This window comes from Acaromyces ingoldii (assembly GCF_003144295.1).
Source record: "Acaromyces ingoldii strain MCA 4198 unplaced genomic scaffold FA10scaffold_4, whole genome shotgun sequence".
Lineage (NCBI taxonomy): Eukaryota > Fungi > Basidiomycota > Exobasidiomycetes > Exobasidiales > Cryptobasidiaceae > Acaromyces > Acaromyces ingoldii.
This window is the reverse complement of record NW_020290250.1, coordinates 1891810-1912081: the sequence shown is the minus strand read 5'-3', so window position 1 is coordinate 1912081 and position 20272 is coordinate 1891810. Positions and strand designations below refer to the sequence as shown.

The 20272-nt window shown below is 55.2% G+C and overlaps 10 protein-coding genes across 10 annotated transcripts; 5 read left to right on the top strand and 5 right to left on the bottom strand.

Annotated features, from left to right (window-relative positions):
* Window positions 1–223: 223 nt before the first annotated feature.
* On the bottom strand, window positions 224–1195 carry FA10DRAFT_268184 (hypothetical protein). The gene is made up of 2 exons (XM_025522224.1): window positions 805–1195; window positions 224–742 (listed from the first exon to the last, which is right to left on the bottom strand). The coding sequence occupies exons 1-2, from the start codon at window positions 1051–1053 to the stop codon at window positions 233–235; spliced, it is 759 nt and encodes a 252-aa protein (XP_025376860.1). The 5' UTR covers window positions 1054–1195; the 3' UTR covers window positions 224–232.
* On the bottom strand, window positions 1064–2601 carry FA10DRAFT_268183 (hypothetical protein). Its single transcript, XM_025522223.1, has 2 exons — window positions 2146–2601; window positions 1064–2087 (listed from the first exon to the last, which is right to left on the bottom strand). The coding sequence occupies exons 1-2, from the start codon at window positions 2196–2198 to the stop codon at window positions 1202–1204; spliced, it is 939 nt and encodes a 312-aa protein (XP_025376859.1). The 5' UTR covers window positions 2199–2601; the 3' UTR covers window positions 1064–1201.
* Window positions 2602–2888: 287 nt separating this feature from the next.
* On the bottom strand, window positions 2889–4808 carry FA10DRAFT_268181 (putative MAS1-mitochondrial processing peptidase beta chain precursor). Its single transcript, XM_025522222.1, has 5 exons — window positions 4660–4808; window positions 4258–4423; window positions 3908–4189; window positions 3003–3846; window positions 2889–2927 (listed from the first exon to the last, which is right to left on the bottom strand). The coding sequence occupies exons 1-5, from the start codon at window positions 4765–4767 to the stop codon at window positions 2900–2902; spliced, it is 1428 nt and encodes a 475-aa protein (XP_025376858.1). The 5' UTR covers window positions 4768–4808; the 3' UTR covers window positions 2889–2899.
* Window positions 4809–4949: 141 nt separating this feature from the next.
* FA10DRAFT_243221 (GroES-like protein) lies at window positions 4950–6639 on the bottom strand. Its single transcript, XM_025519305.1, has 7 exons — window positions 6449–6639; window positions 6278–6377; window positions 6074–6209; window positions 5872–5987; window positions 5752–5813; window positions 5289–5694; window positions 4950–5230 (listed from the first exon to the last, which is right to left on the bottom strand). The coding sequence occupies exons 1-7, from the start codon at window positions 6485–6487 to the stop codon at window positions 5037–5039; spliced, it is 1053 nt and encodes a 350-aa protein (XP_025376857.1). The 5' UTR covers window positions 6488–6639; the 3' UTR covers window positions 4950–5036.
* Window positions 6640–6850: 211 nt separating this feature from the next.
* On the bottom strand, window positions 6851–8863 carry FA10DRAFT_302969 (hypothetical protein). Its single transcript, XM_025525190.1, has 3 exons — window positions 7884–8863; window positions 7089–7803; window positions 6851–7016 (listed from the first exon to the last, which is right to left on the bottom strand). Exons 1-3 carry the CDS (start codon window positions 8432–8434, stop codon window positions 6915–6917), a joined length of 1368 nt encoding a protein of 455 aa, XP_025376856.1. The 5' UTR covers window positions 8435–8863; the 3' UTR covers window positions 6851–6914.
* Window positions 8864–9050: 187 nt separating this feature from the next.
* On the top strand, window positions 9051–9489 carry FA10DRAFT_150552 (hypothetical protein). The gene has a single exon (XM_025518095.1). It carries the CDS (start codon window positions 9180–9182, stop codon window positions 9441–9443), a length of 264 nt encoding a protein of 87 aa, XP_025376855.1. The 5' UTR covers window positions 9051–9179; the 3' UTR covers window positions 9444–9489.
* A 2572-nt stretch (window positions 9490–12061) lies between these two features.
* On the top strand, window positions 12062–13307 carry FA10DRAFT_295472 (hypothetical protein; the record flags this gene model as incomplete). The annotated part of the gene is made up of 3 exons (XM_025524473.1): window positions 12062–12448; window positions 12491–13006; window positions 13062–13307. The coding sequence occupies exons 1-3, from the start codon at window positions 12095–12097 to the stop codon at window positions 13305–13307; spliced, it is 1116 nt and encodes a 371-aa protein (XP_025376854.1). The 5' UTR covers window positions 12062–12094.
* A 1047-nt stretch (window positions 13308–14354) lies between these two features.
* FA10DRAFT_261429 (hypothetical protein) lies at window positions 14355–15471 on the top strand (the record flags this gene model as incomplete). The annotated part of the gene is made up of 2 exons (XM_025520071.1): window positions 14355–15126; window positions 15278–15471. 2 exons carry the CDS (start codon window positions 14355–14357, stop codon window positions 15469–15471), a joined length of 966 nt encoding a protein of 321 aa, XP_025376853.1.
* A 910-nt stretch (window positions 15472–16381) lies between these two features.
* Window positions 16382–18141, top strand: FA10DRAFT_295469 (hypothetical protein; the record flags this gene model as incomplete). Its single annotated transcript, XM_025524472.1, has 2 exons — window positions 16382–16622; window positions 16848–18141. The coding sequence occupies 2 exons, from the start codon at window positions 16382–16384 to the stop codon at window positions 18005–18007; spliced, it is 1401 nt and encodes a 466-aa protein (XP_025376852.1). The 3' UTR covers window positions 18008–18141.
* A 550-nt stretch (window positions 18142–18691) lies between these two features.
* FA10DRAFT_295468 (hypothetical protein) lies at window positions 18692–20272 on the top strand (the record flags this gene model as incomplete). The annotated part of the gene is made up of 2 exons (XM_025524471.1): window positions 18692–18944; window positions 19032–20272. The coding sequence occupies 2 exons, from the start codon at window positions 18692–18694 to the stop codon at window positions 20270–20272; spliced, it is 1494 nt and encodes a 497-aa protein (XP_025376851.1).

Here is a 20272-nt window from a genome sequence, read left to right as displayed (position 1 = left end):
ATCGCGCTTCCGCGGGCCTTCTTGCTCGACATGGTGTATCGTTCTGTGTCTTGGTGTCTCGATGTTGGTTGGTCACCCCTCTGATGGCTTCGTCGTTCTTGAAAGCGCCGTCGACGCTGCGCTATAGCGAGCAGTAGCTACGGACACAAGGCCCACCTCTCTGCTTCGCACGGGACACTTTTTCCAAATATCACCGTCGAGCGCGCGCAAGGGCGTCGCTACAATTTTCCTTTCAGTCTCTGCAACCGACATCATCCCCCAAAGGAAAGGAAAAGGAGAGGAAGAAGAAAGAGGGGATGTCCTCCTCGCCCTTTCCCTCGTCGGCCCAACAGGGCTCGCGCTTTGTGAGCTCGAGGGAGGCATCCACGGCCAAGTCGCCCGCTGCGCCGGGGACGTCGGGCGGCGTGGGCCGCTCGCCGTCGAGCTCGTCGCTCTCGTCGCTCTCGATGCTCGGGCCTCCGACGCACACCAACAGCCCTGCGGCTTTTGCGTCGCTCGTTGCAGCGGCGGGCGGCATGGCGCCTCCGCCCCGCCAGTCGCGGACCCAGCTCGGCGCGTCGGCCTCGGGATCAACACCAGCAGCAGCAGCAGCGGCGGCGGCGGGAGTGGGAGGTGGCGCCTCGTCGACTGGACCCGCCGCGGGAGGAGAAGACCCATACGAGGGCCTGATCGCCTCGACGCGCACATTCCAGCAGCTTCTCACCCAGCTCGAGATGGCTGGCCAGGCCTTTTTGGCACAGTAGTGAGCAATCCTGTCTCCTCATTGGAAGACGAATGGAGCTGAGCTGACTGATTTGATTGAAGCAACGGAGCACTGGGGCCAGGACACGGCGCGAGCTGTGAAGCCGTGCAGGAGAGCCTCGAACGGGTGCTCGAGAGCATCGATGGCGCGCTGCGGTTCAGCAGCCGCAACGGCCTTGCCGGTCTCGATGTGTCGGACGGCAGCAAGGCCGAAAGCGTCGAGCGGCGGTGCGAGATGTTGAGCGACGAGGCGAGAGACACCTTCGAGCGGCGCGAGAGACTGAGGGAGAGTGCGGGCGTGGTGCGAGCCATCTTGACAAAAGGACGAGGGTAGCAATGAGATAAGCCATTGACACAAAGGAGAGAGAGACAAGGGAAAAACGACTGTAAATTACATGTAGGGGGAGAAAGCAGAAGCGGATAGAGAAAGGAAAAAAGAAAGAAGAATGTGCCATCAGCATCAGAATTCGTGGTTGTCGTTCATGATGTCGACGACGGGTGCGGCAGGCAACGCCTTTGCATCGTGGTGTTCGTACTCGCGTCCACCAGCCGCGGCAGAAGAGGACGTGGGCTGGTTGCGTAGGCGCTTGCCCACAGTCATGTCTGCGTCCTCTGGACCGTCGAGGCTGTCGCCGTAGGCGTGACCTGGGCCGCTGCGCCTCTCGAAGCTGTCCAGGCTGGGGTCGTAGCCGTCGAGCTCGTCGCCCATGACCTGCGTCGACTTGACGTGCCGGTCCGCCTTGCCGCTCTTGTTGCGGCCGAGGAAGCCGCGCGTGCGGCTCTTGGACTTGGCCCGCCTCCGCTCGGCCTCGCCTGCGCCGGGGAGGACGTCGGTGCTGCTGTTCTTGGACTGCCGTCCACTCCGGATCGAGTAGCCGTCGTCGTCGTTGGTTCGTCTCCGCTCACCCGCGCCGTAGAATTGCTCCTGCTCGCCGCTACCACTGCTGCTTCGCCTTGCGGGCACCCGCTGCCTGTCGCCGTCTTCGAAGCGGTGGTCGTGGTCGTACGTGAACACCTGCCCGTTCTCGTCGTATTGGTTCCGCTGCGGGGCCTGATCGTTGTAGCGGCCGACCCATTGGCGCTTCTTCTGCTGCTTCTTGGCTGCGTAGTCATCGACGAGGCCGTAGCGCTTGGCCCACTTGGGCGTGCGCGCCTTGTTGTCGTTGTTGCGAATGTTCTGGATGAAGAAGTTATGGCCGTGGCCGGGAATGTAGCCCATGAGCGTGAGGACGACATTGATGCAAAAGTCGCGGCCGAAGCCAAAGCGCGCGGCCACGGCCAGGGGTGGCAACAGGAAGCCGAGGATCATGATAAAGAACGTCCAGCCATGGTGTCGACGTGGCGTGCTGTGGTTTAATTGAGTGAGTGGGGATGTCACTTCAACAATGCAGCACAGCAACTCACAAGTCGATCTGGCCATTATCTTTGCGGGGAATCCCGCCAGTAAGGAGACCCATGGCGACTGCGATTTAAGTCGGGCTTGACCTGCCTCTGCCTGCTCTGTCTCTCGCTCGTCGACTTGCTGTCTAATGGCAACCAGCCCGTTTGGCCAGGAGGAGACGAAGGCTTCAGGTCAGGTCACAAGTCGAGTATCGACGTGAGATACTAGCTGTGGTCGTGCAGGAACAGGAACAGGAAGGGGGATGACCCGGCGTTGTGTGGCCGATGCAGTGGACCCATCAGCTCAGCCCTGTTCGTCTTCTGCCTGTGCACCGGTTTTGTCCACGCGACGGACAGGACAAAAATAAAGGACAAAAGCCCCCCCAAGTTTACCCAATGGCTAGACCGTCGCGTTGCATTTGCCTGTCTCTTTTCTTGTCCAAGCTCAGCTGGAGTAGTAGTGTAGTGCTTCGACCTTGTAGTTCCTTGATTCTACTGAATACGGCCCCACCGAGGCCCCCTTGCCCTTTTTAAATTTGCGCTCCCGAAGTGGCTGGCGGAATCGACGGCCCTGTTCCTGGGAGTAGTAAGATGTTCCCTGCCACGTGCGAAGAACGACGCTCAGTGTTCATGGGGAACAAAAGGTGACATGAAGGAGAGAGCAGGGCAGACAGGACTTCAGACAAGGAGAACCATTATCAGACAAGCGATAGAGAAGTGAATAGGTGTTATTTCTTCTTTCCTTCCACTGCTACTCTACGACATTTGGGCTGTCCCTCTAGAAGACCATGCTCGACATGTCGGCGCTGCAGAGGAGGTAGAGAAGGTCATGTCAGCAAATTTTGGTAGACTCTCAAAATGTGTATAGACAGTCAACGTACCGGATACGGTCGTAGCTAAGGAGACCCTCGACCCTTCCCGTCGCAGCAATAGCCAGGTCGGCGTCCCAGAGGTACTTTTGGGCCACACGCTGGATCTCGTTGGGAGTGACGGCCTCGATGGCCGTCTCGATCTCCTGGGGGGAGAAGCGCTTGCCGGCCGTGACGAGCTGGCGACCAATGTCCTCGGCAATGGCCGTGCTTCCATCGAGGCCGAGGAGGAGCGAGGCCTTCAGCTGGCTCTTTGCCCTCTCGACCTCGCCCTCGGTGGGCGCCGTCGACATGCGCTGCCACTCGCGCAGGACAAAGTGGCAGACGTCGTCCAGGTTGTTGAGGTTCTCCGTCACGAGGTAGATGCCCCACAGGCCCGTGTCCGAGTAGCTGGTGCTAAAGTGCATGAAGCTGTTGGCCAGGTTGTTGGAGCTGATGATGTGGCTCAGCCGCGAGCTCAGCAGCGGGCTCGAGCCCAGCGACCGGTCCCAGTTGCCCATGATGCTCTGGAGGACGAGCATGGCAAAGTAGTCGGGCGAGCGCCAGCTGACACCCTCGACGGCCATGGCCAGGTTGCACGTCGGCTGCGTGTCATCGCGGATCCGCACCTCGCTGCCGACGAACTTGGTCGGCGTCGACGACTGCTGTCCCAACGGAATCGGGTTCGACGAGACGGGCAGCGACGAAAAGTGCTTCTCAGCCAGCTTGACGAGCTCGTCGTGCTCGACACCGCCGGTGCCCACAAGAACCATGCGATCGGCTGTGTAGTTCTTCTGGATGTATGCGGCCAGGTCATCCCTCTTGATCGAGAGGATGTTCTCCTTGGGGCCGAGGATCGTGCGTCCGAGGGCTTGTCCTGCGTGGGTAGCACAAACGTCAGCCCCGAAATACCCAAGATCTGTGGGAGGAACACTCACCCTGGAAGGCAATCGAGTGGAGATGGTCAAAGACGACCTCCTCCGTCTGCTTGTCGACCTCCTCCTGCTCGCGGAGAATGACATCCCTTTCCCTTTCAATCGCGCCGCTCTCCAGCTTGGAGTTCTGGAGGATGTCCGAGATGATGTCGACAGACTTGCCGACGTCCTTGCGGAACGACTTGGCGTAGTAGACGGTCTGCTCGCGAGATGTGTAGGCGTTGAGGTGCGCGCCCATGTTCTCCACTTCGACCTCGAGGCTGTGCTGCGATCGCTTGCCCGTGCCTTTCATGAAGCAGCCGTCAGCATTGCGTTGAAGTGGCCAACGGAACAGGAGACGAGAATGAACTCACCCTTGAAGGCCATGTGCTCGAGGAAGTGGGCCGTGCCGTTGGTCTTGTCCGTCTCGGCGCGCGAGCCAGCGTCGATCCAGGCGCCAACAGTGGCGGTCTGGGCCGATGGGTGCGACTCGGTAGCGACCGTGAGACCGTTGGACAGCGTCGTGGTCTGCGTGATAGGCTGTGGGAGCTATGCTGTCAGTCTGCTATCCTTTTCATCTTCCTTCCGAAAGCCTTCTTCTGCCCCTCTTCGGCCCTCCCTTCTCCGTAGCTTTTCCTCCCAATCATGACGCTGTCCAACCACCCCCTTTGCTTCTTCTTGCTCTTTCTTTTCTCTTCGCCGACCTTTCTCCTTTCTGCCTCTTTTTTCTTCCCTGCTCTTCTACCGAGAGAAGAAGACCGGATGGGCACACTCACGCTCCGGCCCACGGTCGTCGCAAGGCTGCGTGCCATCGTCGGCTTCACAAGCGCCGGTCGAGCGAGCGCCGCCGACCTGGCTCCGTTGACGAGGAAACGCGCCGACATTGTCAGTCAAGTCGAGAACGTTGATGAGGGGAGTGACACACGAAAACAGAAGAATCGCCGACTAGTCGCCTCTCTCTCTCCCTCTCTGGCGATTCTAATCCGACGCTCGTGGTTTGTTCTCTCCCCTCTCCTCTCTGATGATCCGTCAGAACCCGAAATCACGTGTAAAACAGGCGAAAAATCGTGTCACGATTCGTCATTGCTAAGGGCACTCATTTTCAATTCATTCGTGACTTCACATCATATAGACAAGATGGGGGATGGATCCATCAGTCAAATTTGAAGACAGTCTTGCGGACCTTGCGCTTGTCGAACAGGTCGTAGTACTTTGGCGCCTCTTCGATCGAGACGGTGTGCTGAATGAAGCTCTTGAACAGCTCGGCGTGCTGCGTGAGGATCTCGAGCGCAGGCTTGAAGAGGGCCCTGACGGGGCAACGTCCAAACTGGAACCTGATGTTCTTGTCTGGGAAGCACAGAGGACTGTCAGGGATTGTAAGAGAAAGAGCGGGAGACAGACTCACTGTAGAGGTCCAGACCCTTGAGCGTGACGGGCTGGGTGTGAATACCGCACGAAGAGATGACGCCCCAGTTGCGGATGAGGTTCACGGCGAGGTGCAGCGCTGGTTCGACACCGACGACCTCGCACACGACGTCAGCGCCTCGCCCACCGGTCACATCCTTGATCTTCTGAACGACGTCGTCGTCAGTCAGGTGGAAGGCTTCCTTGGCGCCGTGTTTCTTGGCCTCAGCAAGTCGATCGGCAACCTGGTCGACGGCGTAGACATTCTTGAAAAAGTGCGTCGCAGCCGTCACAGCACAGAGCCCAACGGGACCGCAGCCAATGATGACGGCCGTCACGTCGTCCCGCTCGTGCTCGTTGAGGAGGTTGTAGGCGTTGCGTGCGACGAAGAAGCCCGTGGGAAAGATCTGTTGAATTGTGAGCCACTTGGAAGCAACAGCCGAGAAGAAGAACAAAATACTCACATCAGCCATGAGCACGCCGACCTCCGGAGGCAAGCCCGTGGGAACGTGGTAGAGGGTCGTGTCTGAGGACTGCGCGTGAGCGGCCGGCCTTTCTGAAGAGCTCACAAGGCCACAACTCACCGGCCAAGGGCACTAGGACGTACTCTGCCTGAGCGCCATCGAGGACCACGGACCCAAAGACCTTTGACTTCTCGCAGCGCGACGTCTGGCCCTTGTCGCAGAAGAAGCAGCTTCCGCTGGAGCGACAGACGCACGGGTCAGCTCTCTGCAGCATCGGGCCACTTGACTGCTACGCCAGAAGCGTCTTTGATCGGGGACTTACCAAGAGATGGTAAAGGGGCTGACGACGAGGTCGCCTTTCTTGAAGTTCTTCACGCCTGGTCCAACCTCATGCACCTCACCGACAAACTCGTGGCCCAGGATGAAGTCGTAGTGGGGCACTGGCTGGTGGCCGTGATCTTTTGGTCCCAACGTCAGCCAGAGGGAAGAGGAGGAGGAGGTAGCAGCCAGCAGGGCGATGGCTCACAGATGTGCAAGTCGGAGCCGCACAGGGCCGTGAGCTTGTTCTTGACGACGACGTCCCCCTCGTCTTTGACCTTGGGGATTGGGCGGTCCTCGACGGCGACCTGTGCGAGCAAGGACATGGGCCAATGTCAACCTCTCTTTGGGTCCCCTCCGTGCTGTTCTGCTTCCTCACCTTGTAAGGCTCCTTGATAATAAGTGATCGCATCGACATGGCTGCTTCGGAAACGTGGCACAGGGAGATTCCAGAGAAGCGGTAATCGACGCAGAGGAGGGCGTCTCTTTATACAGTGGTGTCGTGTGCAGCACCAAGCAGAGATCACTTGACCCTGGGGGCCGCCCCGCGTCGAATATTGGGAATATTGGAGTGGGGCACGCTTCTTCTCTCTTGTGTATTTTCCTGCGTGTGGAGAAGCCTATCGGCAACCGGGCCAGCGTCAAGCGGGTCCGACGGTGAATGGAAAGCCAAGGAGGAAACAGCAGGGTTGCATCGATTGAGGGGGGACAATATGAATAGAGCCTGGCACAGCAAGGCTCGGTGGAACAGAGACGGACTTTGGAGAGCACGTTCAGATGTAGGGACACTGCAAGGGTGGGGGTATATCTCTTGTGTCTTAAGATCGGGGGAGAGCGAGACTGATCTAAGCAGCTGCGACAGCGGCAGGGGCGGCCGTGGGGGCAGCCTCGGGGGCAGCCTCTTCCTCCTCGGCAATGGCGGCTGGGGCGGCACCGTTGGTCTTGGCCTGCAAGCAAGGATGCGTCAGTAATGCACCTGACATTGCTCAGGGGAGCGAAAGCGACTGCACACGACTCACAAAGATGCCAAAGAACCACTTCTTCTTCTCGACGGGCAGGGCGACCTCGCCACTGCCGGCCGCTTCGGCGTTGGCAACGCGCTCCTTTGCCTCCTCGTCGAGGTGAGCCGCCTTGCGCTCGGCCTCGATCTCGGTGAAAGCAGCCTGCTTCTTGGTGTCGGCCTCCTTGACCGCCTGGGCCCGCTCGGCCTCGGCCTTCTTCTCGGCCTTTTCGCGCTCCTTGTGCGCCAGCTTCTGGGCAGCAGCAAAGGCCTTGTGGGCCTTGTCCTCGGCCGCCTGGCGCTCCTTCCAAGCCTGGCGCTCAGCCGCCATGCGCTTCTCAGCCGCCTGCTTCTCGGCCTTTGTCAGCTCCGTCTCGATCTTGGCCACATTCTTGCGCCGCGCCACGCTGGCCTGCGTCACGTTCTTGAGCTTCTCGTGCTGCGCAGCCGCAATCTTCTTGGCTCGGCGCGCCTCGAGCACGCTCGTAAAGGCCGCCATCTCGGCCTCGTACTCGGCCTCGGCAGCCTTGACGGCGTCCTGGCTGCGTCGCTCGGCCAGCTCCTTGGCTGCCTTGGCTGCTGCCTCGGCCTTGACCTTGAGGCCCTCTGCGCGCTGGCGGGCGAGCTCCTTGGCGACGACTTCGCTCTGCACGGCGTCGCGGTCGACGCTATCCTCTGTTTTGGCCGCCGCGACGCCCGCCTCGGCCTCGGCGTTGGCAGCAGCAATCGTGGCCCTGGGGCAAGAGAGTGAAAGGCGCGCATTTAGCGATGAATCTCCTATTAGATTGTCTCTCCTCCACGGCAAATCACTCACTTGGCTTCAGCCTCAGCAGCGGCGACCTCGGCGTCACGGGCAGCGTCGGCGGCCTTGCGGGCGACATCGGCAGCCTCACGGGCAGCAGCGGCCTCCTTCTGGAGCGCAGCCAGCGTTGCCTCGGCCTCGGCCTTCTTGGCCTTGTCCTCGTCGCTGATGGGCTGGATGTGCACGTCGTCGGCCTCCTTCTCTTCCGTCTTCTCCTCTTCGGTCACAGCGGCGGCAGCGGCGACCTCCTCCTCCTTGGCGGTCTCGGGCTCGGCGGATTCCTCCTCGACAGCCTTCTCCTCGACGGTCTCTTCTTTGGCGGTCTCTTCTTCGACAGCCTCGGGCTCGACGGCAGCGGGCGCCTCGGCAGCAGCAGGCTCCTCAACGGCGGCCTCCTCAACCTTGGTCTCCTCAGCCTTAGTCTCCTCGACCTTGGCCTCTTCAGCAGCGGGCTCAGCGGTGGCCTCGGCCTCGACCGCAGGGGCGGCCGCCTCGTCGACCTTTTCGCGCTTCGCCTTGGGCGACGTCACCCTCTTGATGCTCTTCTTGATGTTGAGAACCATTGTGTCTAGACTGTGTGCTTTTCGTCGTTGTTGATCTTGTATGCTGGTCGTGGTATCGATGTTGTGGGGGTCGTAATGTCGTCAGAACCAGAAGTCGTCAAGGTCGTAAAAATGAGGGGGAGTGATGGGAGAGTGATGCAGAGGGAGTGATGGCTTGGCCTACCCCTTTTTATGTTATGTGCGGACGAGGCTGACCCCTTTTCTTTTCCTTTTCTCTCTCTTCCTCTTGTGTATGTATTCCGGAAATATTCGCCTTGCTGCTACAGTGATCCGGAAAAGACACGTTCCAGCCAAGCAAGCCCAGACAAAGCCCAGCAGGCAGGCAAGCAGGCAGGCAAGCAGACAGACAGGCCGGCCGGCCGGCCTCTCGGCTCCTTCTTGGCTCGTACCGTACAAGAGCGGCAAAGGACAAGGGCAGGCGCTCGAGCCCCTGAAACACTTTGGCGCGGGGATGTAAATTTTTGGAAGGATCAGATCAGGAAATAAGACTGCAAGGCTGCAGCGAGCCCCTATTCCAACTTGCTGCCCCAGGTTGGTACGAGTCTAAGCGCGCGCGCGGGCTTTCGTCCGCTGACTGTCACTGACTGTCACAATCATACACAGATCACTTTCTACTTTGCGCGCCACTACGTCGAATGGTCGTCGCTCTTGCAGCAAGATCGGCCACATCGCCATTCGAGGTGACAGAGCTATCGCACCCCTTCTGAGCAGAACGAATACCCACATTGCTTCCTGGCACACCCAGATGGCTCCACATGATGTTGCCGCTTCCCCCGCCGTTCTGAGGCTTTCGCGCGCCGCTGCCATTGCGCGGGTACAGTGGGCTGAAATTTTGACCGTGCGACGAATTGGTGCGAGTAATGAGCCACGAAAAGACACGGTATTGGTCAGCTCAAGCACCTCCGTGGCCCCGCTCGGCGGGAAAGTGACAAAAAACTACATGAGAGCTGCACAGCATGGCGCAGAGTGGGAAACGATGGGGCTGGCTGTATGCGCCCTCCTTCTGTAGCCGGCGAGGGCTCCCAACAAGTTCAAAGTGCTCTGGCGCCTTTCCTTGCCCGCTTGACTTGGCTGGAGTAACAAAAAGGGGTCTTCTCGGTCTATCTCACTCCCCTCGCGGCTTCGTTTCGGAAAGGCCTGAGAGAGTGGAATTGGGTGAATTTGGACGAACGTTTCCTATCGCGGCATTGATCAAATCTTTGCGCGAAAGATATGATGGTTGTTTATAAAAGGTCTGTCTTGTTCTCCTTCATCTGCTCAATAGCTCCCACAACTCAGAGTTGGCCAAATGAAGATGGAAGGCTTCGCTGTCTTGGTGGCCATGCTGGCATCGCTTTTTTTGCTGTCCACGACAACTTCCGCAGCCTCGACTACGGTTCTCCCAATCAAAAGACAAAGCGAGGAAAGCAATGACCGCCTTTACCAGCTCTTCAAGCGCGCAGGAAGCAGCGACCAGGACTGGGCTCCACACAGTTCAAGCGAAGATGCGAGCAGCGACGTATCGTTGTCATCTTATACAGGCCACACTGCAAATAGCGATAATTGGTTGCCTTCGCATCCTGGCCACTCTGCCAGCAGTTCATTGATGTCCAGCTTTTCCCCTCAAGACTCTCTCCGGCACCGACAGCTGAAGAAATGGGAAGAGCTGAAAGAGCTTGTCCGGAAGGGAGACCTGTTTCGTTTACACGTCCGCTGTTTTGACGACCTGAAGTGGGGAAGGAGGGAAAGGAGTCGTTGGTACACGAAAGCTGAACTGTCGTCAACGCAAAGCGACTGTACAAACCCGTACTGCATGAGCTCCGAGTTGGACCTGATGTCACCGCTGGCTCCAGAATCTCCGCCAGGTCCAACGTCTCCGCTTAACACATCATACCAAAAGCCAAGTATGATGCCGCCCACGAGAATGGCGGCTTTACAAGCCAAAGATGGGATCGGCAAGTACGGGAAGGATTTTACAGATCCAATGGAATGCATCAAAGGAAATACCCCTCCCGTGTCCTTGTTTCGCCCTTCCGATGAAGACGACGCTTCGTCTGAGGGCATATCCAACACTCGGGCTCCTGTAAGCCTCGCAGCAGGTCCCAGCAGAAGTCAGCCGCAAAAGCGGAGAAAGACCAACGCAGGTATACAGAGCAGGAAGCCCTCCCTCGACGAGTACAAATCTTTCCCTTCTCGGCCGTCTGCCCCTTCTATATCACCAGCACCATCACAGCAAGACGACCTGCCGATCGCGGATCATAAAAGCTTTCATCGCCCGAAATATCGCGAAGCAGAACATGCTCGCGATCTCAACCGATCAACCGTAGACGCTCGCCGTCCTCGTCGATACATTGCTGCCGACAAGCTACACCTGCAATCAGATGGCACTTCTTCTCATCGAGCCCCGCAGGGGTATGAAGGGAAGAGAAGCAGCAAGTCGAAACCTGCCACCCCGTTGCCACAAAGATATGACCTCGAATATGGAACATTGAAAAACGCGCAACGAAGGCTTGAGCGGGCAGCTAAAGGGGCTCAGAAAACAGTGGCGAATGAAGAAGTGGGAAGCCGATCAAGGTTCGGATTGTGGAGACGGAAAGACACAGAATGGTGGAAGGGATTCATAGAGGCCCGAAAGTCCACAAAGAGCGGCTGCACTTTGTTCCATTGTATAGAGCGTACAGCCTGGTACGTGGACATCATCGAAAGGTGCATTAAACAGCTTGGAGGATACGAAGCAAAGGATGAACTGTTTAGGAACCGAAAGCGGTGGAGAGCTCTTCGAAAGCGGCAGAGATCATTGGCTCGAGAGCGGCACGGAGAGACGGATGCAAGTTCGTCGATGTAAGAGGTTTGCGAAGAGTCAATGGCCAGTAGAGGGGCAACTCTCCCCTACCCTCCCTCCCTCTGGGAAGCAAAAACCACGCCGTGCTGTAAGCTCTCCTGAGACAGGCTCGGAACTCGTGCGTCATTAAGCCTGTTTAGTCTTTCCTGTTTTTTCATCAATGGAAGAAGGTGCCGTCAACTGATTGAGATACTGTACTGTACTGTACATCGCTGACAAACAGTCCTCGTAGAGGTAAATATAGTAAACTTGCAAGTTGCCGTGATACCCTTGGCTGTCACTTCGTGATTCCGCGCACCGCCCCGTTGCAATGGCGGTATTGGGCTGAAACATCACTGTTGTCGTGAGTAACAAAAACAGAGGTAACACCGAAGAGCTCCGAGCGCCGAGCGCTCCGTGCGGCAGTGCAATGAGTGTGCAGTGCGCGAGCGCAATACAGGGAAGGAGCAGAGACGAGGCAGCAGTACGTACCTCCTCTACATCACATCTCAAAACAAGGAAAGGAAGTGGAGTTTGCCACCGAGTTCAGTCAAGAATGCTGTGCTCGAGAAAAAGCTCAAAGCACCTCAACACAACGATGAAAGCGTTTCCACTCTATTGTGCACCAATCCACTGCTCGCGGCTTTCCCACGAGCGAGTTACAAGCACGATGCCCATGGGCAAGACGCATCTTGCTCCTACCAATCCTCTTTCGGCCCCGAACTGGGAAAGGGGGGGGGGGTTACTAGGTATAAAAGGGCTGCTTGGCTTGTCACAAGAGCTTGACCGCACTGTTACGTGCTCACCAACCCCCACGTGCGCAGAACGTTCCACGTCCTACGCAGTAAGGAGGGAAAAAGATGAGGAGAATCGTCGCGCCAGCAGCTTTGCTGACATCGCTGTTCTTCCTGTCTATGATAGGTCTCGCTACGACTACGGCTGCTCCCCAACATGACCAGCAACTCGCCAACGATCACCTTGGCCAGCTTTGCAAGCGCGCGGACCGCAACAGTGACGATCTTCCTCCTTTGCATCTTGCCCATCCGGCCAGCAGCGCATTAAATCACGAGTCACCCTCAGATCGCTATTTCGAGCACGAGATGGAAGAAGAGAAGCCCGAAGGAGAGGGAAAACTTCAAAAGCTACTTCCGGGCATTGGAGGCAGCGGTTCTGAAGGCTGGGGGACGAGGAGGAAAAGGACCCCTACGACTATTGTAGGGGAAATAAAAAATAAGATGTTAGACCAAGATTTCAAGTCCAATCAGCCTTCATCATCGGGCCCGTCCTCAACCGCTTCTTCTTCGTCTTCTTCTTCTTCGTCCGACTGTTCTCCGCCTTCCTCTCCCATGGGGATTTCCGGCGCACAAGAAAGTCGGAGGGCCTCACAAAAGGGGAAGGGCCTTCGCGGTTGTCGTAAAGCCAAAGAGAACTTTGAGCACATCACTCGGTTTGTGGAGGAATCCTGTTCGGGCTTGAAGAGCAGTAAGAAGAAAAAGAAGAAGAGGGGCGGCATTACGGTTTACAAGCTCATGGCAGAAGACCCAGGAATCCCGCAGGAGCATAAACTCACCGAAAAACAATATGAATATCGGCGATCAAAGATAAAAAAGGCGATTGACAGTATCAAAGAAATCAATCCGAGAGAGGATAGTACCAATGCAGAGATCGAGATGTGCCTAAAAATCCTCCAACCTTGGGACAAGACCGAAATGGACCGATGGGACAACTACTTCGCCTGCAGAAAAAGGCATCGCATGAGGGGTCGGACGAAAGTTCCAGGGTACTACGTGGAAATAAAGAAGTACCGCGAGTATCTCGCGACTATAGTACGCCGAAGACGCGAGAGGCGTGAACAAGAACGTCTTGACAAGGATTGGGTTCCACAACCTCATGACAAAGAACGCCATGAACAAGTACAGCCTAAACAGGAACACCATGAACAAGTACAGCCTGAACAGGAGCACCATGAACATGAACAAGAACGTCTCGAGAGAAGGGCAAAGAGTCGGACAGGAAGGAGAAAGACACAATGTCGACGCAGAGAAGTTGAAAGAAGCCCATGACCAGTCTTGACGGGTGCTGGAAATCTTTTGACAAGAAGAAAAGTCTTGACTATCATGTGGCAGCATTATTTAGGCACTAGATCCCGTTCGCCTAGTTTCGTTCTGTTCCCTTCTTCGCTTTCACTCAAAGACCGGTCGAGGAACACATTGAACGTCAATGAAGTGAAGATTCATGACAAGATTGCCTGAATCTGCACTGATACATGCTATTTGTGCGCCAGGTCCCTACCTACAAACGCAGCAAGAGTTTGGATGTATCGGCCAAAACAGGTATGTGTGCGCCGAGCCCGAGAATTGGGTAAAGCCGATAATCGCGCTTCAGAAGACCGCTTTGCATAAGTAAATAGAGAAGACTATCAGATTTGAGCAAGCCTGAGATCTGAGCGTACAAGGGCTATCAATGTATTCTGCGACGACGGGAAGAAGGAGAAAAGAAGGGTCGTCTGTAGAGGCTGGCGTCGCGCTGCGATGCCTGACTTATTTCGGAGATTCGCGCTACAGGGCGTGCTTGAGGGCGCGCTTGAGGGCGCGCTTGAGCGCCTGCTTGAACACGAGCTTGCGGACGTCCGGCACGGCGAATAGCCCGATCAACAGCGCCTGGTAAACAAGGGCGAGCAAAAAAAAAAAACACGAGCGCGAGAAAAAAAAAAACAAGCGCGAGCGCAATACAGAGTCGAAGCAGCAGTCCACAATACTACTCTACTTCCCATCTCAAAACAAAACAAGGAAGTGGGGTTTGCCACCGAGCTCACTCCAAGATGACGTGCTTGACCTACACACATCAAAGCACCCCAACACCACGATGAAACAACTTGCACTGTACAATTGTTCTAGTCCACTGCTCGCGGCGTGGTCCTGAGCGAGTTGCAAGCACAACGCCCATTGACAAGACGTCTTCCGTTCCTACCACTGCTTTCCGGCCCGGGACTGAAAGGGGGTGCTGTTGGGGATAAAAGGGCTGCCTGGTTCGCCACAGAAGCTTGACCGCACTGTCACTTACCTACAATTTCCCACTTGCGCAGCATTCCTGATCTTACACAGTAAAGGGGGAAAAAAGATGAGGAAAATTGTCGCCTCAGCAGCCTTGCTGGCATCGCTGCTGTTGCTGTCGATGATAGGTCTCGCTACAACTACGGCTGCTCACCAGCATGACAAGCAATTCAAGACAAGCAACAATCTCCTTGGTCAGCTTTACAAGCGCGCAGACAGTAAGAAAGACAAAATTCCTTCGTCGCATCCGGCCCAGCCGACCAGCAGTGCACCAACACACGAGTTACCCTCTCACCGCTCTTTCGAGGACAAAATGCAAGAAGAAAAGCTCGAAGAAAGTTTTCAAAAGCTACTTCTGGGCAACGTAGGCAGCGGTTCTGGAGCCTGGGGAAGGACAAAGAAGAGGACCCCTAAGTTCCCTGTGGAGAATGAAGAAAGCACGGCCTTAACAAAAAATGACAAGCCCGATCAGCCTCTACAGTCTGACCCTCCTTTGCCCGCCCCTTCTTCGCCCGATTCCTCTTTGCCCACATCTGAATCCGACTTTTCTCCACCCGGCTCTCCCATGCAGATTTCCGGCGCAGAAGATAAACATCTGGCCACACGAAAGGGCAAGGGCGTCCGCAGTGTTCGGCAGCGCAAAGAGGACATAAAGCCCTTAACTCGGTTTATCAAGGACTTTGGTTCAAAGACCGACGAGAAGAAAAAGAAAAAGAGGAAGAAGGACCGCAGATCGGTCTTCAAGCTCATGTGCGAAGATGATGAACTTCCAGAAGAATTCAGACTCACCGAAAGCGAATTCGAGGCCAGGCGGAAAAGCCTCAAATTCGTGTCTGACTGTATCAGCACAACTAGCCTAAACTCTCTGCCAGTCGTCGCGGACCCCCCCGCCGATCCTGAAACGTGCCGAAGAGCCATCGAATCTTGGACTGAGAAAGACACGACATGGTGGTGGGCCTATCTCAAGGCCAGAAAAAAATATCTTTACAGGGGTTCGTCGAGGTTATCACCTTATCTCCGGAACATTGAGAAATACTTCAAGCGTCTCGCGGATCAAGCACGCCGAGAAGACGAAAGGCTTAAGGAAGAACGTCTTGACCACGAATGGGCTCAACAACACCGTCGCCTTGGACAGCCTGATCATCAAGAGCCTGATCATCAAGAGCCTGAATATGAACACCTAGAACAAGAACGTCACCAACAGATTGACTAAGCTGAAGAGAAACGGAAATGTCGAAGAGGATGGGAGAAAGCACAGACTTGACGCAGAAAAGTTGAGAGAAGCCTTTGGCCAGTCTTGACAGTGCTACGATCTTCTGACAAGAAAATAGCTTGTATATGATGTGGCAGAATTGGTTAGGCTCTAGATTTGTTCACCTCGTTTCGTTTCGTTCCCTTCTTCGCTGTAGATACTATTACTAGTCGAGAATCTCATTGAAATGTCAATGATACAAATTACATGACTGGCATCGACTGATCTGCTCAGATCAGCTCTATCGTGTGCTAGGCCGTAGCCTTCACACGCAGCGAGTCGTCGGTTGTATCGGCAAAACATGCGGGCGCCGGGCGCGAAAGCCGTGTGAGCTTGTAAGCGTGCTTCAGAGCATCGCTTTTCACAGCAGAGGGTAAAAATTAAGGGCATCAGCTTGTGAACTAGCTGGCACCTGAGTGAAGGGGGCCTATCCGATTGTGGTCTGCGACGAGGGGACGAGAGAGTACAGAGCTCGTCATATCGGGCAGGCGTCACAGTCTTATCTCTGAGCTGCTTGCCTGAGGGCCTGCCTGAGGGCTTGCTACGCAGCGCGGCACTCTCGATTGCGTGATTCGGACGTCCGGTGCCTTACTGAATGTCTGGTGCTGTAAACAGGGCATGTGATAAACATGGCCTGGGAAACAAACAAGAGCGAAAAAAAACAGGGCCGGGTGAACAGGGCGCCGTCGTCCAGAACGCTCCGGGCCCTGACACGGCCCCACCTTCTCTTCTAGGACGCCCGACACCACCTACACGAGCAGGATAAAGGGCGAGTCCTCCTCGAACCTCCCCTTCGAACTCTTCACCACACGTTCCTGCAAAACAAAGGACGCAGACTGACGATGAAACTTGCCCTTCTCGACACGACACTGCTGGCCCTGCTGCTCACATCAATGTGCGTTGCAGCAGCTCTGCATGACAACAACGAAGACGATGGAGGCTACAGAAAGATGCTCATCAAGCGATATCTGAGTGACAGTTCGCCTGAAAAATCGCCACCGATGCCACCTCGTCAGGGCCTTGGAAGAGCACATTCAGGTAACTTTGTGCAGCGCTCCAGAGAAGAAGTAGAGCGTCAGGAGGGTGAGCACTCTGATGCTGGACATCACCATCATTCAAGTCAGCATTTCCGACAAATCCAGTCGAAAGATAGGAGAGCCGTCCGCATAGCAGAGAGCCAGCCTGCTACCGGACCCTCGCGACGTCTAGACGAGCAATCTCGAAGCAAACGGCCAATGGACAGAAAAGCCCTCTGCCTGGTGCAGAGACACACTGGAGAAATAATCGACTTATCTGACGACTTGACAGATCATCTTGATGATGAGAAGACGGACGATGAGGAGACCGAATCCGACCCTTGGAGTAACGAAGGCCATGAAAGTGCTTGGCGATACAATGACGTCTCGATGACAATAAAGAGAGGGAAGAATTCAGAAGTCGCAGAAGAAGAAAGCTCCGAGGAACAACACAAAAGGCGTCTCAAGAAACTCAAGGATGTGTACGAGAGCACATCCACGACACCGTATTCTTCTTCTAGAGCGCCTTCTATGACGCATGCTACTCCTTCGCGTGCACGGGGGAAATCAGACCACGCCCTCTTCAAACCTCGTCCTCCTCTGAGCCACAGCGACACGTCAGACAAGTTGCTCAACCCTTGGGGACAGCAGATGAGGTCTTCGACGTCCGGAAACCCATCTACCCTCTCTTTACGTCCCTTGATGTCCAGCATGGACGACCAGATCCAGGGTGATGCACGCAAGCAACAGCGGGGGCGACGAAGCAAGAGAATTGGTGGAGAGGGGGGCGAGATAAAGAGGGCTACATTTCTAGACATTCTGAATGCGAAAGAACCCTTCTACCAGCGTCGAAAAGCTACGGCAGAGGAGAAACATCTCGTTTCATCTGCAAAGTCGGCGCAGGAACTTATTGACCTGGCCACCAAGATCGAAGGCACGTTCGTGCTTCCGAAGGCCCAAAAAGAGATCCTCGAGAAGGCAGAAAGGCTCAAAGAATACACAAAGGCAAGGGACTCACGGCTGAGCCGTTCCGAAATTATAACGGCCAAAAGAAGGGAGAAGAAAAGGAAACTCTTTGAGGATCTAGAGCTCTCTAACGAACCTCGATCCTATCGAAATCTTAAGCCGAAAAGGCACAGCGATTTGTGTGTTAGACTTCAGTATGTCGTCAACGACATCGAAGCGATCAACACTAGTAAGGTAGCCCTTGAACTGAAGGAGGGTGAGAAGCCGCGATACCTCGATTTCTGGACGCAAGAAGACCTGGACTGGTGGAAAGGATATGTCGATTTCAGGAAAAGGGCAGCGGCCCCTCATCGTCCCTCTGCTACCCTTGTTGAAAAGATCGATAATTTCTTTTCCAACGGGATGGGCAAGGGTTGGCAGCCCACAAAACCTCCGGCGGGGAGCAAGTCGAGAAAAAGAGGAAACTTCAGACCGCTCGAAGCCTAGGAAGAGGCTCTTCTCCGCAAGACAGCATCAATTGGCGCGAGTCCCAAAAGCGTCACACCATCAGTACAAGCCTTGATTACATAAACTTTTCTCATTGAATGTCAAATCCTCCAGGAGCTGCAAGGCACGCAACGATGCGCTTATGATCTACCTATCCATTGGCTGCTTCTCTACATGCTCAATGAGGCTTGCCAGGCTCCATTTGAGCTTACAACTGGGCTCAGAACTTCTACAGAAATTCCAAATTGAGATTGGTCGGATGTCGGGCGAGGGCGCGCACCTCGAACAAAAATTGGCGAAGTGGCTATCTCCAGCACAGCTACTACTACTGGTCTCGAAACACATTGAACGTCAATGACACAACTTACGTGAAAAGCATTGCCAGGATCTGCTCTTATCAATCCTCTAGTGCGCTAGACCTCTACATACGTACGTAGCGAGTCATCGGCTATGTCGGCCAAAACAAGCGTGCGTGCGCAGGGCGTGAGAATCGAGTAGCTCCAGTAACTCTGTCTGAGCACCGCTTTTCACACCAGAGAGTAAAGACAAAGGGCCCCAGCTCCGCCGCTCGGCATCTCCAACAAGAGCTAAGATAAAAAAGAGAGTTCTCGTTGACCCTCCCTTGCCACTCTCCACCACTCGATCCTGCCAAAGAAAAAAGAGAAAAACAAACGCAGACTGACGATGAAATTCGCCCTTCTCGGCACGACGTTGCTGGCGCTGTTCCTAACATCAACGTGCATTGCATCAGCTCTGCAGTCCATTCACGAGGACGGTGGAGGCTACAGCGACAAGCTCGTCAAGCGATATCTGAGCGAAAGCTCGTCTGAAAATTCGCCACCGACGCCACCTCGTCAGGGCCTCGAAAGAGGAAACTCAGATACTTTTGTGCGGCACATCAGAGAAGAGCGCAGACAGTCGGCGGACGGACCCTCTCGTCACAAATGCTCAACGAGCAGAAACCCTGTCCGTCCGCCCAAAGGCCCAACTGGAGGGATCATCGCTTTATCTAACGACTCCATAGATCATCTAAATTATGAGAAGACGGACGATGAGGAAACAGAATCCGACTCTTGGAGAAAGAAGGGCTATGAAAGTGTATGGGGAAACATTAAAGTCCCGATGACAATGTCGAGGGGCAGGAAGCACTTCAAAGATGCACAAAGCAGTTCCAATGAGCCCAGCAAAGAAACAAGAAAGCGTTTCAAGATAGTTCCGAGCGCACACAAGAGAACGTCCACATCACCGTCTTCTTCTAGAACGCCTTCTGCCTACGCTACCTCATCTTCTTCGTCGGAAAGGCCAGCCCGTGCTTTTTTCGCTTCTCATGATTCCATGACACAGAGCGTCAGAAACGACTTGGCATTCGACCCATGGGAACAGCGGAAGGGCTCTTCAACGGGGTCTTCCGGAACACCATCCATCCCACAGGATGCCACCTCTACCTACTATGATACACCAGGCGACACTCAGGTCTCTTCTCACCATTCAATGACTAGTGCCGACGACGAGATTCCAACGGGCGAATGGAGGCAACGGCAGGACCTGCAAAGAGGCAAGGGAAGGATGCGGAGCAACGGCAAGAGACAGAACATTTCATTTCGTCACTATTTCGGTGCGAAAGAGCACCACTTCACGGAAGAAGCGGAGCTGACTCCAGAGCAGTTCTCACTTTTGTCGCTTGCAAGGACTCGGCAAGACTTCGATGAATTGGCGTCTAATGTCCTCCAATTTCCCTTCAAGCTCACCACGGACCAAAAGAAAAAGATCAAAGATCAGGGAAAGGTCGATCCGCAATTTAAGTATGAGTTCCGAAATTTTCGGAAAAACAACAATTTTAGGGCCAGGAGAAGGAAGAAAACATGGCAAACAATGCAGACGCAAGGATCTTTTGATGCTCCTGAATCTTACCAGGGCCTGGAGGACAAGGAGCTCAGAAAGTTGCGCATTGCTCTGATGAATCTGTTGGACGACATTCACAAGATACAAAGGCGCGAAAAGCCTTTAAATCTGGTCGATGGACAGCGTTTGCGACCTGTCGATCAATGGACGCAGGAGGACCTGAATTGGTGGACAGGATTCATCGAATTCAGGAGAGCGTTCTATCCCTTACGACAGACTGGGGAACTTTTGAAGGAGATTGAGTATTTCTATACGAAGGGAAAGGGCATAGGGTTGAGGCCGCCGAACGAGACGAACAAGGGGAAGAAAATACAATTTAGACCCGCCAAAGCCTACAAAGAGGCTGACCGCAAATCAACGTGA